General features: G+C 37.8%; 1 protein-coding gene across 1 annotated transcript in view; it reads left to right on the top strand.

Annotated features, from left to right (window-relative positions):
* Nucleotides 1-18,415, top strand: part of GARS1 (glycyl-tRNA synthetase 1) — a 35,079-nt gene that overhangs the window by 8,860 nt on the left and 7,804 nt on the right. Inside the window, exons 4-12 of the mRNA XM_072964729.1 lie at nt 434-575; nt 1,502-1,590; nt 1,977-2,053; nt 5,442-5,587; nt 8,117-8,266; nt 11,118-11,280; nt 12,361-12,525; nt 16,145-16,252; nt 17,060-17,205. Of these exons, the coding sequence (XP_072820830.1) occupies nt 434-575; nt 1,502-1,590; nt 1,977-2,053; nt 5,442-5,587; nt 8,117-8,266; nt 11,118-11,280; nt 12,361-12,525; nt 16,145-16,252; nt 17,060-17,205 (1,186 nt within the window). The remainder of the gene's footprint in view (nt 1-433; nt 576-1,501; nt 1,591-1,976; nt 2,054-5,441; nt 5,588-8,116; nt 8,267-11,117; nt 11,281-12,360; nt 12,526-16,144; nt 16,253-17,059; nt 17,206-18,415) is intronic.

Here is an 18,415-nt window from a genome sequence, read left to right as displayed (position 1 = left end):
TGTTTAACTTCTTGAGGTTTAAACAGTGGCTCGGGTACCTAAGAATAAATTAGAGATTTGGGTGCTAAAATTTGAGATCATTTTTATTCAGCTGATGCAACAAATGGTTTTCTAATTTCTATGGCAGAAAACTATAATCCACTTTTTCATTCTGTTTCTTATATATGGAGGAACTTCTTTTGTTCTTAGTTTTTTGCTAGTCCTAGTTGAAATGTCAAATATGGAGATAGTGAATGGAGTAAGAGCTTTTTAATTTTACTTCTGTCGGGTAGCTGGAAGTAAGGCTCTTCAGCATTGAGGGATTTGAAGGGTTGACTTGAACACATTTTTAGGGGGTATGTGAAGTCTGATAAGGGTCAGTTTCCACGTCTCCTTGCTTTGATTTATGCAGAGTGACAAAATCAAGTACACGTTTTCCTCTCCTATTTTGCAGGGGTTAGTGGTCTCTATGATTTTGGGCCAGTTGGGTGTGCTTTGAAAAACAATATTATTCAGACCTGGAGGCAGCATTTTATCCAAGAGGAGCAGATCCTGGAGATTGATTGCACCATGCTCACCCCTGAGCCAGTTTTAAAGTAAGATTTCTACTTTGAGGGCTGAAATTCTTTAATATGCATATTTAAGTAGCTACGTCTGATTTAAAAAGAAAACAAAAAACTTCTCATGTTCATTGTAAAAATCTGGAAAATAAAGAAATGCAAAGAAAATATATACCCACTACCCATAGATAGCCATGTTAAAGATGTTTTATTTATCCTTTCTCTCTTTTTAAGTCCCTATATGATTGTCCCATATAAATATATATGAATATTTTAGTAGCACAGTGCTTTTTTTCACATAATGTAGGTGAACATTATGTCATTAAATATTTTTCTAAAGTATTTTTAATGACAGTATAGTATTCTGTTTTATGAATGTGCCATAATGTACTTAGCAAGTGCATTAGTGTAGGCATTTACGTTGTTTCTGATTTTTGATTGCACTGAACACCCTGATAGGTGAATTTTTATGTATATCTCTGATTATTTCCTTAATGTAAATTCATAGAAGTTCTGGGCAAAGGAATGTACACATTTAAAATCAAATACTACTATTTGTATTAAAGTTTCAGTGCAGAAATTTAAATTATTCCAGCCAACATTGTTAAAAGCAGGATTTCTCAAATATTAAAATGAAAGAGGACTTCTTACCATCTTGTTATCTTATCACTTCATTTAATGTTGCCTGTTAAAGGGCTGGTTTTCACTATTTGTATACTTCAGGCTCTCACTTAATAATTTCAGAAAATTAAACAAGTTGAACTCTTGATGATGGATGTAAAAGATCAGGACAACCTATTCTTTAGCTACTTGCTTCATGAATAGGAACTGTATAGAGATAATACCAGTGTCCATACAGGTTTGTGAAAACTATGGATAAATATGTAGAAGGGAGATTGTCTTATCAGGTTAAAATCTGTGTGTATGAAAATGACAAATTGGTTTGGCATTCATTAACTTAGGACTTCTGGCCACGTAGACAAATTTGCTGACTTCATGGTGAAAGATGTAAAAAATGGAGAATGTTTTCGTGCTGACCATCTGTTGAAAGGTATGGTTCTTCATCTCAGATAAATGTCCTTTCAGATAGGATTGATCAAAACAAAGAGTTTGGATTGAACTTTTCTCCCAGATTTTTTTCATTAAATTTTTTTCTTGAAACACAACATACAAAGAGTAAGGTGCATAAGTCTTAAGTATTCAGATCAAGTCCCTTATTTAAAAAAAAAGTTGTATACAGATAATTAGAAATTTAAGTCACCAAAACAATCAAGACAATATCATGACTGTCCCTGTAAAAGTCAATTATGGGATTCATATAAATTAAGAATATTATCTTTGGATTTATTTTTTTTCCTGCCCAGCATTGAAACTCAAAAATGCATTGTCCTTTTTCCCATTAATTGGAATTGATATGAACCAACACTGTTCTTGTAGCTCATTTACAGAAATTGATGTCTGATAAGAAGTGTTCTGCTGAGAAGAAATCAGAGATGGAAAGTGTCTTGGCCCAGGTGAGTGCCTGAGAGATGTTATCACAGTAACCCAGTTAGGTGCTGTCTGTCCTTCAGCATTTCATAACTGTTGAATTCCATGTTGTGTCGACGTGGTCACAATTGTGAAGAAGGAGAGTTTACCTCTATTCCTCGTATCATCTCATTTTGCATTATTTTCTTCTCTCTCTGCCTTTTGTGGTTAACCCTTTATTTCTGTCAAAGTAGCAAGTCAGTGTAGACAGGCATGAGATTAGTTCTCTGTTCTTGGAAACCAGTTTCCTGGATTTAATAGCAAAATCTAGGGGAGTGTCTAATGGTGAATAGCATTCAGTGTGGAGATTTGGGGCAGGTATCTATATGAGCACTGCCACTTGACCTACTTCCGGTTGCATTGACCTTGACTACATGCTGTTCTTCTTAGAACCTGATGAAGCAGGCCCCTGCTGTTCCTGTAGACTTACAGTTTTATAGTTTACATTTAAGTTGACAAATTTTAGAGAAGGCAAAAGAGACCATAGAGGTAGTCTATTCTGACTACCAAGTGTGGAAATACCTTCTATATCAGAAATAATGCTTATCCCTTTATGAGTCAGACTACTTTAAAAATATGATGAAAACTGCACATCTTTGCCCCAGGGAGATGCACGTGTCCATATGTAAATGTTGCTGATTCCTTACCTCATCTATCCTTTTCAAGCAAAGTACGTTTCTCCAACTCTGTGTTTGATCATGAGGCCCACCAGGGTCCACTTCTTAAATTTATTTACTTCCTTGGATGACAAAAAACAACAATTGGTACTGTGTTTATGTACATATTTTCTTACATTGGTATATAAATAAGTGAGGCTGAATGTAGGACTCTCTAACTCTGCTTTTCTCTCATGAGAATTACTGGATACTTATCCACGGTTGCCCTAATTTTTTAAAACATGCTAACTTTCCTCTGTGATATCTAGCTTTCCAACATCAGCTGAGAAGTTTTTTTTTTCCCCTTCCTCATTTAAATTGAAAAACTTCTTAATTTGGCTATTGACTCATCTGCCAACTTATTTTTTTTTAATTGAAGTGAAGTCAGTTACAATGTGTCAGTTTCTGGTGACCAGCATTATGTCCCAGTCATGCATGCATATATTCATTTTCATATTCTTTTTCTGTAAAGGTTATTACCAGATATTGAATGTAGTTCCCTATACTATACAGAATAAATTTGTTTTTTTAATCTATTTTGGCAACTTATTTTGGTTTATGGGGCTTGACTTTATTAATCTTAAATCTGTGTCCCCTTTACCCACACCACAAATTCTAGTTCTCAGCAGCACCAGCGTAATTATTAATATGTTTTATCCCACACTATACATATTGTCTTAGAATAACACTACCAACACTACCATCAACGGCATGAATGTTGAAAAAAGTTAAAAAAATTTTTTTGTTCTTTAAGAGATACACCAGTAATGTGAAGTCTAAGTGTTTGAAGTCACTTGGAGCCATTTTCTCTGAATATCTCAGTCACCAGCTGGATATACAGTTAATTCATTATTCTATTTTAGTTAGAATTTTTAGGGTTTCATTTTTTGAAAGTTAACTTTATAGTTAAGGCAAAAAAATTTTCATAGATCCAAACTTAAATCTTGAAAACAATGTATATTCAAATAGATCCAGTGTCTGTCCCTCTTCCCTTCCAACCCCATAGGTACTAGTTTTTAAGTTGAAAAAAAACTTTATTTTGTTGTCTTTACAGAATATAAATGAAGACATGTAGAAATTTAATGCCCCCCTTTCTAGGTATATGAAAGCATTCTGTAAAAACTTATCCTCTGCATTCTTTTTTCATATAACTAAGAAGATCTCAAAGGTTGCTCGAGAATACTGTATAGAGATAAACCTTATTCCATTTTATAGCTACAGAGTTCTCCGTTGTATAGATCTGCTAGTTTATAGAACCAGTCCCCTGATGATGGACATGGCCTTTGCCATCTTTGCTATTACATATAGTTCTGCAGATACAGCCTTGTGCTTGTGTCTTTATATTTCTGCTGCTGTATCTTTGGGATAGATTCCTAGAAATGGGATTGCTTGGTCAAATGTACACGCACATATAATTTTGCTAGATGTTGCCAAATTCCCTTCCACAGAGATTTTGATTCCTGTCTGTATCCTCACAATCTTTTCTTTCTGACTTCTTTCTTTCTTTATGTCTTCTATTGAAGAGCACTGTATATTCTTGAATTGCCTTGGAAACAGAGGTGTTTCACAGATTCTTTGACTTTCTCCTCGAGTAGAGAGACCAGTTTATGTTTATAGTCTTTGTATCTTAAAGTCACTGGAACAGTTTCCTCATTGATCCAGTCTCCTGGGTAATGGTTTAAATATGGCATTTTGTGAATTGCCCCTAGAACTTCTATAGAAATAAATTCTAGACAGCTTAATTTTTAATTGTTCATTCAAATTTCGAACATTATTAGTGTGAGTAGGTTACCCTTCTGTGGAATGAAAATGTCCATTGGATTTATGAGGGGAGCAAATATATATTGTAATAGTTACATTTTGAGTAGGTACTGTGTGCTAGGCCCTGTGATAAGTACTTTACTTATATTATTTTATTTGATCTTTATAGTAGCCCTTAATAGTGAGGTAGATTCTGTTATCCCCATTTTACAGATAAGCAAACTGAGGCTCAGATTAGGTAAGCACTTGATCCTAAGTCATACAACTCCTAAGTGGTGGAGTTGGGCAGTTCACCCTGGCTTTTCTGACCCCAAATGACCATAAATTGATTTATCTAATTATTTTGTTTCTATTAGATTTTTCTTAAAGTTTTAAAATTTCTTTACTGTGAGATGGTTTGTCATAGTCATTTGGTTTTGTATTGGAGGTCATAATCATTTAGATTGTTGGCGTTGATCATCAGTGTGCAGGGTGTACAGTGCACTGGGCAATGCAGAAACGAATCAGACACAGCTTCTACTTTTAAGGAACTTAATACTTACTGGGAGAGGAAAGTTACACGCACATTTAATTAATACAAAATTGCCCCTGACTCTTAAATATGCACAGAGTGGTAAAATTCAATTGTGAAAACTTATTTACATGATTTCAGATTCTTGCCAAAAAAAAGCTATTATAATTGAACAAGAGACATTTTGCCTTACCTTTCATTGTAAAATGGTAAAGATGTGAATTTTCGGTCTGTCCAAGAAAGCTATTTCATTTCTCCGTTGGTAAATAGAAAGTGTATAAACTGGTAATGGTTTTAATTTAGAAATCTTGAAGGTTAGATTAATTTTGATGTTCTTATTTTAGGTGAGTTTTAATGATGGATGGGGTTTTATATATAATACTTTATCATATGCCTTGTTTTATTCTTAGTCTTTTACACTAATTATTTCCTTGATGTATTCTTTAGCTCGAGAACTATGGACAGCAAGAACTGGGAGATCTTTTTGTGAACTATAATGTAAAATCCCCCATTACTGGAAATGATCTGTCCCCTCCGGTGTCTTTTAACTTAATGTTCAAGACCTTCATTGGGCCTGGAGGAAACATGCCTGGGTATGTATCACTTACTGTTTATAACATTGCTTGTAATAAAAGATAAATATCAGTATCAGCCATGAAGGAAATTTTTTGAGAAGTGATTTGTAGAAAATGCAGATAAATATATGAAGGAGAAATAAAGATAGATGTATTTTTAAATTTTATTTCTTCTAATTCTTTCTGAATACAATTTTTTTTTTAGTATATATGATAACTTTTTGGCCATAAAATAAACACAAAAGTCTGTGATCATCGTATCTTGTAGATATAGTTGCACAGGGCGGGAGAGATAGTTGAAGAATGATTTTGAAGGTCATTGAACTTATCGCTGAAGGAGACTTTACAAACCACTTAGTGTAGGTCAGCGCTGCCCAGTGGAGCTTTCTGCAGTGATGGAAATGTTCTGTAATCTCCACTGTCCAGTCTAGTAGCCGCTAGCCACATATGGCTGTTGAGTAGTTGAAATGGGGCTAGTGCTTCTGAGGAACTGAATTTTTAAATTTATTTAATTTTAATTAGTTTAAATTTAAATAGACATGTGACTAGTGGCTTACCATGTTAGACCGCACAGGTTTGGCTTGTTGATTCAAAAAATGTGGTTTTTACAGATACAGTAAAGAAAATCTCAGTATTTTACACTGTGATCCAGGAGAATCTGTATTTCCAGATTCCTTCTCTGTTGTTAACAAATTCAGTCAAAGGATTCCATTTCATAGCGTCAGATATTTTTCTTATAGTCTCATTTTAGGGTAAGAGAGGGTAGGTTTTGCTAGATGAGGCTGGATAGATCACGTTCCCTGGAGTAGACACTGAAGAATAATAAAAATTAATTGTGACAGAATGCATTTTGGAATTATTTTAATAAGACAGTGGGTCAATTTGGGATATTTTGTGGAAAGAGGCCAAGAGTGAGCCTTTCCTTTTGGCAGTACATATGGAGAGTCGTAAAATGGGCTGTGCCCTCCGACCTGCCTTCCCACTCCTGTGAGTTTATCAAAGGAAATAATTCAAAAGGAAAGGAAGCTGTACTTATCAAGAGTATATAAATTAAAAGTAGAAATAACTGCCATAAAAGAGAATGAAATAATGCCATTTGGAGCAGCATGGGTGGACCTAGAGATTATTATATTAAGGGAAGTAAGTCAGACAGAGAAAGACAAATATAATATGATATCACTTATATGTGGAATCTTAAAAAAAAAAAGTGATACAAATGAACTTACAAACTAGAAATAGACTCACAGACATAGAAAACAAACTGTGGTTACCAAAATGGGGAGACGGGGGGGGATAAATTAGGATTTGGGATTAACATATATGTACAAAACAAATAAAACAACAGGGACCTACTGTATAGCACAGGGAACTGTATTTAATATCCTGTAATAAACTATAATGGAAAAGAATCTGAAAAAGAATATATATATATTTATAATCGAATCACTTTGCTGTACACCTGCAACTAACACAACATTGTAAATCAACTATATTTCAATTTAAAAATTCTTTTAAAAAGTAGAAATAACCTATATATCCAATAATTTGAGGATGATTAAATTATAGAACTCATTTTAGTGGAATACTTCACAACTGTTAGATGTGAGAAGATTTTACAATTTCTTAGATAATGGAAAAGTATAAAAGAAGGAATTCATAATTTTACATTCAACTTAATAAATATGCATATAAATTGTAGCTATTCTTATATTTGGATGAAATCTGGAAAAAACACAAAATGAAAAGTGTTGGTATATTAGAGTGAGAAGAGGGTAAAATTTTATTTTATTTTTTCTTTGTTTTAAAGTTGTTTTCATAAAATTTTTATTTTGAAGTAGGCTATTGGGAGCACTTTCTGTGTGATGTTTTGCACAGAATATTTTCTGTGAAATTGGGAAGAAAACTGTCATGGTGTGCTTGACTGGCTGTAGCTTTAAAATGTGGAGGAATACAGAAGGGGCCTCTGGCTGAAAATGTCAAGTACCACAAAGATTTGATCATTCTGGACTTCTCCATTTCTTTGTGTCTCTGGGTACAAAGAAGAAAATACATGGAAAACCTGGAAAATAGCCTGGCAGGGTGTGATGCTCATGACGAGTGAGGTCTAATGTTAAATGTGAGGCCATCCTGCCTTCTTAGCTCCACAGTTGTGCTTTGATATATGTGGGTTAACTGACATGTACTTACTGTATTTTCAGAAGGACCTAAAATTGTCATCTGCCTCTAAAGTAAATGATCTGTCAGGAGAATATCAGAGATTTGAGAGACATTGTAAGGAAGATCGTGTTTGACTCACTGGAGTGATTAAATAAAATGACATTTCTGAAAATAGCGCTGCCGTACCAATCACCTGATACCTTCTCTAACACTTGTGTGACAATGTTTGCTATCAAGAAAAATATCTATTTCTAAAACTTTGTTTTAGGGCCTGTACAGTTTTGTGTGAAAATAGTATATTTAGGACTTTAAGGATTTGCATCTAGAATTTCAGATTTACAGGGAGACAATTTCTTTTTTCATAACAGACTGATGTGTTTAAATTTATAGGTACTTGAGACCAGAAACTGCACAGGGAATTTTCCTGAATTTCAAACGACTTTTAGAATTCAACCAAGGAAAGTTGCCTTTTGCTGCTGCCCAGATTGGAAATTCTTTTAGAAACGAGATCTCCCCTCGATCTGGACTGATCAGAGTCAGGTACTGCTCGTGGTGTTCTGGTGGAATGAGTGAATGACTTTGGGACTGACTTGGAAACAAAAGCTTGCTGTTTTGAAACAAGTCTGCTTCTTTCTTACCTGGTTATGTATTTATTTTTATCCTCCCAACAAGCTTGTTTTACATTTGTAACCAAACATAATCTCTAGGATGACAGGCAGTTTTGAGTGACTGAAATGTACTTGAAGGGAAAGGAATAGGGGTGAAGAATAGCTTGAGTTTCACACCTGATGCAAACGACCCTTTCCCCTTGTTCATCACAGGTTTCGAGGATAGCTGGATCTTGGTTACCTATACCAAGGCAGTTTCGGCATGGCGATGTAGATCAGTGTAGGGTGACTGGGAAGGAGGTGATGGTTATGGCTGGAAGATCATTCTAGGTGTCCAAGGAAAACAGCGTTGCTGGTGTTGGGAGTGAGAGTGTTTCAGTAACCAGCTGGTGTTCCTCCAGATATTTGGGGAACTTTTATGAAGAAAATGCAGCCAGCGAGCTGACCTGTATCTACCCTAGTTCAGACACTCCCTTGTGTCTTTTCTAATAACCTCCCTTTGTCAGGTCTATCCAGGAACGTGTGGGAAGGCGTGCTGGCACTGTTGCATGACGTTTTTCTTTAGAAACTAGTTGTGACTTAGATATTTATGACTTAACCTTTTTGTGATTTCTGTACGTTTTCTTATTGATATCATCTCTTAAGTTCTTAAATTCCATACAAAAATGGGATATGTAGGTAAACTTAACTTTCCTAGACTCCAGAGTATTTTCTGCAGCCTCAGTGCCCCACCTGTTTTCTCTCTTCTTACTTGCTGTAATTACAGACATCAGTCAGCATATTTCAGCCTTTGACTCTACATCAAAGCACCCAGAGCACCTGCCTAATCTTGTTAGTCCCCTTGACACCCTCTGAGGAAATGCTCCTGTGTTCTCACCAGACTGGATCATCAGTCCCTTCAGCTGTATGGTCTAGACAGAGGCTCTTTCACGGACGAAAGAGCTTGCACAACCAAAGGAATTGCAGTGGGGAGGACCCCTCTGGGCCCTGCTGCAGAAAGAAGAGGTAGTCAGAAACCTGAGCAATGAAAGACTTGCCAGATTTGTTCTGTTCTATTGCTCAGTGTCTGGGTTTCTTCATATTTTTTTCCTTTTGTTTTTGGGCTTCCCCTCTGCTCCAGTAATGTCTGCAAGCATGCTTTCAGAATACCGAGGAAGCTCTGAAAGGCTGAGCTTGTTTAAAGCCAGTGTCTTGGAGAAGATTTTAATCAAGTAGAATAGCTGTTGGAAGACTATAAAAGACTGTGAAGTAAGGCAAAACCTGGGGCCTGTGGAGTAAAAAGTGTTAAATAGGAAAACCAACTCAGAACTGAGGAGCAGTCCCCAGAGTTAACTGGGGAAAGGGCCTCAGGGCTTCCTAACGTTTTATTCCTTGGTCATTTTCACTTCAAAGTGTTCTGCCTGGGTTTTGGCTGGTTTTGCCATGTGTCTCTACAGGATCCTGGCTAGACGTCCACTCATCCTTCCACGAGTCAGTTTTCCCGTGGCTTTCGTTCCATGGTAGGGCTGGGACTTGGTTTAGTGTTACGGTTCCTTCTTGATGACATAGAGCTACCACGTGGTGAATCTTTGTATAGCTATGATTTCTTTGGTTTAGGTTGGGAGTATTAGCTTGTTGATGTGAAATATTTTTTTGATTTAATTTTATTTGGATTAGGTGGCTCTATCTTCCATTCCTTTGTCCTCACAGTTGCAGGTACAGTCTCTGAGAGCTGGTGCAGTCAGTGTTAGTGCTGATTTCCATCTCCTGTCCGTGAGCTGGGATTATTCGACAGAACAGATGGGAAGACTTTGGCAGCAGATTATTTTGGGAATCTGAGCAAGGTCCTTATTTCTGCCTGCCCTTCATTTTAGATATTCTGTTGCTGTCATCCCAGTTAGAAGCTATTTGAGGGCAGACATAGTGCTTCTCCGTCTCTCATATTTCTGTGCACACAGATGTTTGATTGCTGTTGAAAGACAATTAAGACATAAATGCTGCAAGACCAAATAAGAGATACCATTAAAAAATAAAATTAAAGAGAAAAAAAGCTCTTTTGCAATACATTTCATGTATTTTTAGGACCAGTTTAAGCAATTTTTCATTACTTCTGAAACATCTGAGATAATCATGAAAGTGCACTAGTAAATGTGTGTGTGTGTGTATCTTGTGTGTCTGTGTGTTAAAGAAGAGATTTTGACTCATAAAATTAACTTGAAACACTTTTCCCCCCAATAGATACTAAATTGCCATTCAGGGGAAATTTCTTTGGCAAACCATTACTATGTGCATATTTATTTCATCATTATGCAGTCAGCTTGATGTTAACTTGTTGGATTCATGCCTTATGTCCTCTGCCTTGAATAACACTTTATTTAAGAAGCTGTTACTCTAAAGACACCAGCTGTATGGCGCCATTATCAGTCATTTACTTGTTCAGAGCAGTAAAAAGGAAGAAATCAAACTGTTATAGACGCTAAAGAACAATTTCAATGCACTTTAATTTCCCATTTTTTGAAAAGTAAGTATCAGGAGCTTCATTTAGTATACATTTTATAAAGACTTGCTAATGCTTTAAGGAAAACCATTTTACTCGGAAGTCACTGGTCAGTATCTCATTTCTCGTGTGTGCCTGATGTTTGCCCAGGTATTCCTAATTTTAGAAACTGTATCAATCTGTTCTTAAAAAACTATTTTCTGTATCATTCTATGTCATTTGTAGAATGAAGTTGAAAATCAGGGCCTTGTTTATTGTTTCTTATAGTTAAGCATGCAACTTTTATCCCTTATATTTTTCCTTTCAGAGAATTCACAATGGCAGAAATTGAGCACTTTGTAGATCCCAGTGAGAAAGACCATCCCAAGTTCCAGAATGTGGCAGACCTCCATCTCTATTTGTATTCAGCAAAAGCCCAGGTCAGCGGACAGTCTGCTCGGAAAATGCGCCTAGGAGATGCTGTCGAACAGGTAAGATTCAGTAGGTGACTTAATTTAGATTATACCTATTCAGGGTTTAGAGCACTTAGCAAGTTCTTCTGTGTACAGGGTAATAAAATATTTTATTTTAGCAGTCATTGTATTTTTATACAGTATGTGTTTTTATACATTATTTATTATACATTATTATTATAGTGGGAGGAAATTACCTGAACATGCCAATGTGTGGGACATTAGGGCTAATGTGAAAAAAAGTTTAGCAGAGTGCTTAGAAAAATGTTCTTGGTTTGAACTGTGCTCAAGCAGTCTGACTTTTTATAGTATGTACTACTTTTGGGGAGACATTTTGGCTCAGAGAAAGCAAGCCCTCTGGATTTTAAACTTTTCTGTATTACCCATAGCAGTTGGGATAAGGTCTTCCGTGTGATAGAATTTCTCTAATTATTTTCCTAGAGAAATGAGTGAGTGAAAACTTTCCAGTAGTAGCTGCTGCCCAACAGTGGAATGAATTGCCCTGGGAAACAGTGCGGCTCCTGCCTGAAAATATTCGAGTAGAGGCCGGGTGATAACTTGTCAGCTGGTTTTTGCAGAGAAGAGCCCTACAGGGAGGGGGTGAGACCCTTCCATACTAAAATTGTAAGATTACATGTACTGTAAGGGGTTCACAAATTTCAGTGGTTAAGAATACATTAAAATCCCCTCAACTCGTCTTATTGCTTTTGTCAGTTCAGAAGGAATATGTCCGCCATTCCTTAGGCTCATTATTATGAATGTCATTTTTAGTGCTGTAGCTTTAGAAGATAAGAGGCATTATGCTGAATTTTTGCTGACCCACCCAGTGAGTATGCTAGAAAGATTTTGAGTAACGCCATTATTATCCACTTATTAACTTGAGAGGTGAACCTTTTGAAAATAGCCAAGATCACATTTTGGGTACTTAAGATTGTTCTGAAAGCTGGATGAATTAGCTTACCTTGTGTTTCAGCTATTTTTCAGTAGATGATGAATAACTCAATGGAAAATGATACCTTGCGTTAATGTTGTGCTTTTTCATTCCTGCATGCTTGCTTGCTTCTTTATTTACTTATTTGTTCATCCATTTACTTTTAGGGTGTGATTAACAACTCAGTATTAGGCTATTTCATTGGCCGCATCTACCTCTACCTCGTGAAGGTTGGAATATCTCCAGATAAGCTCCGCTTCCGGCAGCACATGGAGAACGAGATGGCCCATTATGCCTGTGACTGTTGGGATGCCGAATCCAAAACATCCTACGTAAGTAGAATGGAATGGTTTTTACCATGTGATTTTCACCTTGTTAACTTAGAAGCATGGGTATCGAAATTGCCTTTTGTGTGCTTTATGTCAGAGTGGAACAAAAAGAGAAGTGCTCTCTTCCTGAGCAAAATGGAAAAAACAGTTGTCCCTGCCCTCTCATACAAAGGGGTTTGTGTCAAAGGAGCTCTTTGTAGACTTCAGTGGCTTTTACAGAGAGAGAGAGAAGGCCAGTGATGGGGCAGTGCTGGTGTGTCCATTCCTGGAGTGGGCAGTGTGACTGGTGACATCCCTGAGCGCAGCCGAGATGGAGTGGCCTCCTTCCAGACCAGGACCTCAGCAGACGCTGGAAGTGGTGGTGGGGCTGAGTAAAGAAGGTCGTAGTGCTCGTAGTTAGAGAGCTATTTTGTAGCTTTGGGGAATAGACTAGGAGATTATGATCTCTTGCTTTGGAGCTTCCTTTTCTCAAATTCTGCATATTTAGTAATAATTCTGAGAAGACCCCCAGGTTACCTGTTCACTGTACTTTCCCACCCCCGACTCCCCAAACCTGAACATTAGTACTGAAGCTGAGGATTGAAGGGCATCTGATATAGGAGATGCTTCCTGCTCTGGTGGCAGCAGGACAAGGTGGACAAGTTCCTGATACAGGTGGCACTCCATCCTCTTCCTCTCCCTCCTCAGAGGTGACCCCGAGCCTAAAGTTGTTGCCTACCATTTTCAGGCATGTTTCTATAACTTTACCTTTTAGTACATAAATACGTTAGTTGACATCCTTAGTAAATGATAATGAGCAAGTTTAAGAACATAGATAAACTTGTTGACATCTTTAGTGAATGTCAGATGATCAGTTTACATGGGTTTAGGCTTTATTCTTTAATTTGTAGTTTGTTGTTGTTGTCATGTCTTAGGGTTTCTGAGCTTATATGAGTTTTATATTTGCCTCTTTATTCCAAGCACCCCATGTGGTAACATGTGCTTGGAAAGCTTAGCAGTTGTAATGGTTGAATTTTCCCAAACTCTTTGGATAAAAGGCAAAAATAAGTATTCATGAGAAGGACTAACTAGATATCTCCTGAAATAAGCCTTTTACTTCTTATGTTCTTAATTCAAATAACAGGTTCTTAAAGAGTCTTTGAAAGCACTTTAGATTGTGCTTTTGAAAAGTACCTTAGGCATTAACAAGAAATGGAACCTGCCATCCATGTGGTAGTGATGCTGTTATTAGGTTTTGTTCTGTAACCTAAACAGTGCCTGTTCTTTACTGAGTTCTCTTTTGTTGGGTAGGAAACCGAACTGAGCACAAATGCCCACGTTCGTGGCCAGCTGAGGTGTGTGTTTAGTGCAGCCGTCTGATGCCAAGTTGTGAGAGCCATAGACGCTTGATACCAAGGGAGTACAGTTGTCCCTCAGGGTCTGCCTGGGCTTGGTTCCAGGGCCCCCGCAGACAGCAAAATCCTTGGACGCTCAGGTCTCCTGTGTGAAATGGCTTAGTATCCACACAGACCTTATGCACATCCTCCCGTGCACTTTAAATCATCTCTAGGTTACTTAACATACCTACTGCAATGTAAATGCAACGTTAATAGTATGTGGAAATTGAAGCTTTTTGGAACTTTCTAGAATTTTTTTTTCCTGAGAATTTTTGATTCACAGTTGAATGCAGATGCGGAACCTATGGAAACAGAGGGCTGGCTGTGTTACGGGGTGTTATCACTTGATTGCCCTCTTCAGAATCTACTCTATATTTTTTAATTTATTTCGGTGGAGGGGCAGGGTTAGGTTTATTTATTTATTTATTAATGGAGGGACTGGGGATTGAACCCAGGACCTTGTGCATGCTAGGCATGCACTCTACCACTGAGCTATACCCTCCCCCTCTTTCATAGGCTTTTTAGTGAGAGAAAGCCAGTAAAACAGTGAAGTAACAACAGAAAAAGCTCCCTTTCCTCTCTAAGCTACGTTTACATTTGTGTGGTCTCTCCTTTGACCTCTCCATGTGGTAAATAACTACTCAGAGTTTACCCACTTGAAAGAACAGATAGGATACTAGAAAGAGGAGAAAACAGGCGACATGTAGTAAATTCATGTCCCAGTGCATTAATGCCTCCCTCAGGTACAACAATTGACGGTGAGTTCGGTATCCCCATCATCATTAGCTTGGCACGTGGACATTCTTCTTAGTTCCTGGGTTCTTCCTCGGTCCTGGTCTGGGCATGTGTCCTCTCGTTATCCTTCGAGGCTGATGGGATGCATTAGCACCTGTTCATTTCCTCCTCCTTCTGATGCATTGTAGTCTCCTATTACCCTCCTTTTTCTTTCCTTTTTAACGGTTCAGAAACGTGCATGCACGCTATATTATGTTCTTTGTCGAATAATTTCCCTTAAGAATCTTCCAGCGAAGAGTTATGAACTTGACTGACTTAGGCAACGTTGGGCATGTTGTGATGTAACTAACTACCCAACGGATCTCCCCTCGCACGTGTTACCCTTCGAATCTTTGTCACCTACAGTCAGACTCACCATCACCGCAGCATCATAGCACGTTCTCGTTTCTGCTGCTCTTCTGTTGTAAAGTCACAATGTCTGTTGTACTGTCTCCTCCTCTCAGATTGCTGGTCCCTTTGGCGAGTCCTTGCCTTCCCACCTGCTGCTGTTGACCTTACTTTTCTGTCACCTGTGTTGGTTTCTGAACCCTAAAGGGATTATCAAGCGGCTAATTGGGTCACTCACCCATGAACTGTTGTAACCTGTAGTAAAAACTGGTGCAGCTCTTCCTCATCTTAACTCTCTCCACAGACCTTTTTTGAGGTGAACACCAGCTTTCAATTTGTGGGTGCCTGTGTTCTATGTGGACTCACAAAAGGGATTTCTGTTGACCCCTGGGCCCTCCATGTGTACGGTGATAGAAAGTCTCTGGGAGCGTGCTGTTGTGTGCATTCTGTGCAATTCGGGAGGTCGAATTCTGGCCATGGATATGATTTACTTGCCAGTGTAGGGCTCTTCCCAAAGAGCCATGCCCTTCTCTTTGTAGTTCTTAAAAGTGCACAGACAGTAATGCCTAAGCAGGTGTGACTTCTTTGATTTGAGCCAGAGATTTAACAACATAAATGTATGAAGGTGGGGGAGGGGCGGGAAGAATTGTTAGAATCATCACTCAGTGTTCGCGGGGGATTGGTTCCAGGATCCCCCTGTGAATGCCAAAATCCATGGACAGTAAAGTCCTTTGCATAAAATGGTGTTGTGCTAGTGGTTTCTGCCAGGCTCATTTTGAATCCTAGTTACAAATTTGAAACAAATCTACCACTTTTGTCTAGGTTCCACATTTTATTTCCATAATTAAATCCTTGAAGATATTAGTTAACCCCACATTCACAGTCGGCCAAAATAAATCTGTCCAGAAAATAGACTACTTTGTGTACATGTGTGAATTATATTTTATAGGGGTGTTACTGCCTGGTGTATAAAATTATTCCTATTTCAAACATTGTAAAAGTTGAGTAGAGATTCTACAGGTGAATTACTCTTGAGTATGTGAAAGAGTTAGTTATAATCTGCATGGATCTGTGAATGAACCTTACGTAAGTCACAAGTGTTTTCATCTATTATGTCTTCTTAGGGCTGGATCGAGATTGTTGGATGTGCAGATCGTTCCTGTTATGACCTTTCTTGTCATGCACGAGCCACCAAAGTCCCACTTGTAGCTGAGAAACCTCTGAAGGAACCCATATCCTTTCTGGTCACTTCAATAGCTCAGGACTGAAGTGTAAACATCTTAGAAATGGATAAGTCCAGGTCTATGCCGTGTTCTGTGGATGCACTGAGGTGTTTGGATATTGTGGTAGCACTTTATTTAAACATATTATTTTACCCATTTTTTGCTCCTTTCCTGTTCTCTTAACTTGTGACCTGCCATGTGCCCACTCAGTGTCTGGTCCCTGAAAAAAGCTCATTCAGGAAAAGGCTCTGATGTCTTTCAGGATGGTGACCAGTTTTTCTCAACCATTTCCCACACCTGCATCTACGTATATGCTCTTTAAATAAAGGGTGTCTGGTGAATACTTTCTCTATTAAAAGATGGGTGCTCTTTTATGGTAGATGGAATAATTTAGCTCACTGGATCTGTAAACCAGCAAAGGAGAAATTTCCTTCCTTTGCCAGGCAGTGAGGTTGTGAGCTGATCTTAGGGCTGGGCTGGTGATGGGAAGTAGATCCTGTTGTGTTGAGACATATTAGAAATGAACAAATTATTATGCTACCTATCGGGTTATATTGCTGAGTAGATAAAATCCCTTTATCTCACTGTAACTTTGAAAAAGCCTTTCTTGATGATGTTTCCTTATTTTGAGTGAGGATTGTCTGAATGCTTTTATGGGTGGTGGTCTCACCCTGCCCCTGAAATCAGCGGAAAGGAGATCTAGGGCACCGACGGGGACCTGGTAGTTGTTTCACATCACTGGTTGCTTGTCCTCAGGGTCATTTCCCAGAAGACGGAGGCAGGTCTGCAGTTTTACATTCCTTAACTACTTCATACAAAACAGTCAATGTTGTTCAGTTTGAGCCCAATAAGGGAGCAATTGGTAAGGCATATAAAAAGGATGCAAAGCTGGTGATGGAGTACCTTGCCGTCTGTGATGAGTGCTACATTACAGAAATGGAAGAACTACTGAATGAAAAAGGGTAAGATTTAAGATGTGTATTTTTACATGGGCTCCAGTCAGCAATGTCCTCTGTCAGATTTTGAAAGTTAGAGTGAGATTAGTTTCTGTAGAAATTTTTTGCAGGTAAGTACCATCTCTTGGCTTCATTGAAAGGACTGCATTTATCAAGATTTTGGCATTATAGCCTAGAAATAGATTTGAAGTGAACTATAAAGATCAGATTTTTTTCCCCCCAATAACTTTCTTAGAGGAAGAGTCTTATCCAAGGTAGTGACTAAGGAGGGAATAGAAACTATATCTGTCTCTCAAGTCAGTGATCTTTTTTTAAGCTTTGGAGTGGTCTGTGTAATTGTTGTAAGCATAAATATAAAAACAATAGAGATGAATCTTTAAAGGAATTCAACAAAATCTGGCATAAACAATGTAAAATTTACTGTGTCCAGCAAACAGTAAAAAAATTTCCAGACATAAGAAAAAGCATGAAAATATGCCCTGTAGTGAGAAGAAAAATCAGTCAAAAGGAACGCCGAGAAATGACAAACATAAGCGAAGACATAAGGATATTTAAACAGTTATTATAAATATGCTTCATATGCTAAAGGATACAAGGGAAAACATGAACATATGAGGTGAGAAATGGAAATATATAAAATATAAAAATATTAAAAAAACCAAATGGAACAGCTAGAGGCAATATCTGTCTAAAATAGCATCAAATCCCATTAAAATTGACATGGTTAGATCACTAGTCAGGTATCATTATCTACAAACAGGACAGTTTTGTTTTGTTTTTTAAATTCTCAAATAATGGCTATCTCCTTGCTGATTTCAGCTTTTTTGTAACTGTTACCACTCTACACTAAGACTGTATGCACAGAGAGAATATATATGATGCTGTGTATGTAATGGCACCTTTAATGCACGCACACACAAACTTCAGACAGAATGGTAGAAAATGTAGAAAATCACTGAAAACCACTCCTGTGTTGCTTGAGATTATCACTGCTATAAACGAGCAAAATGCAAGGTACCACGCACCAGCTCTCCAGCTTCAAGGACAACCACATGAGGGCTCTCTCCCCCCAGCACTGAGCTGCCTGTGAGACAAGACACATCCAAATTGATCTTCATAACGTGAGGAGATACCTCATAGCTGAAATACGGGTATTACATGAAGCACTTTATAAAGGTGAATTCTTATAACCTGAAATGGAATGGGCGTGTCTCAG

Source organism: Vicugna pacos, chromosome 7 (genome assembly GCF_048564905.1).
Source record: "Vicugna pacos chromosome 7, VicPac4, whole genome shotgun sequence".
NCBI lineage: Eukaryota > Metazoa > Chordata > Mammalia > Artiodactyla > Camelidae > Vicugna > Vicugna pacos.
Note: the sequence above shows the minus strand (reverse complement) of the source record. Positions and strands in the feature narration are given on the sequence as shown.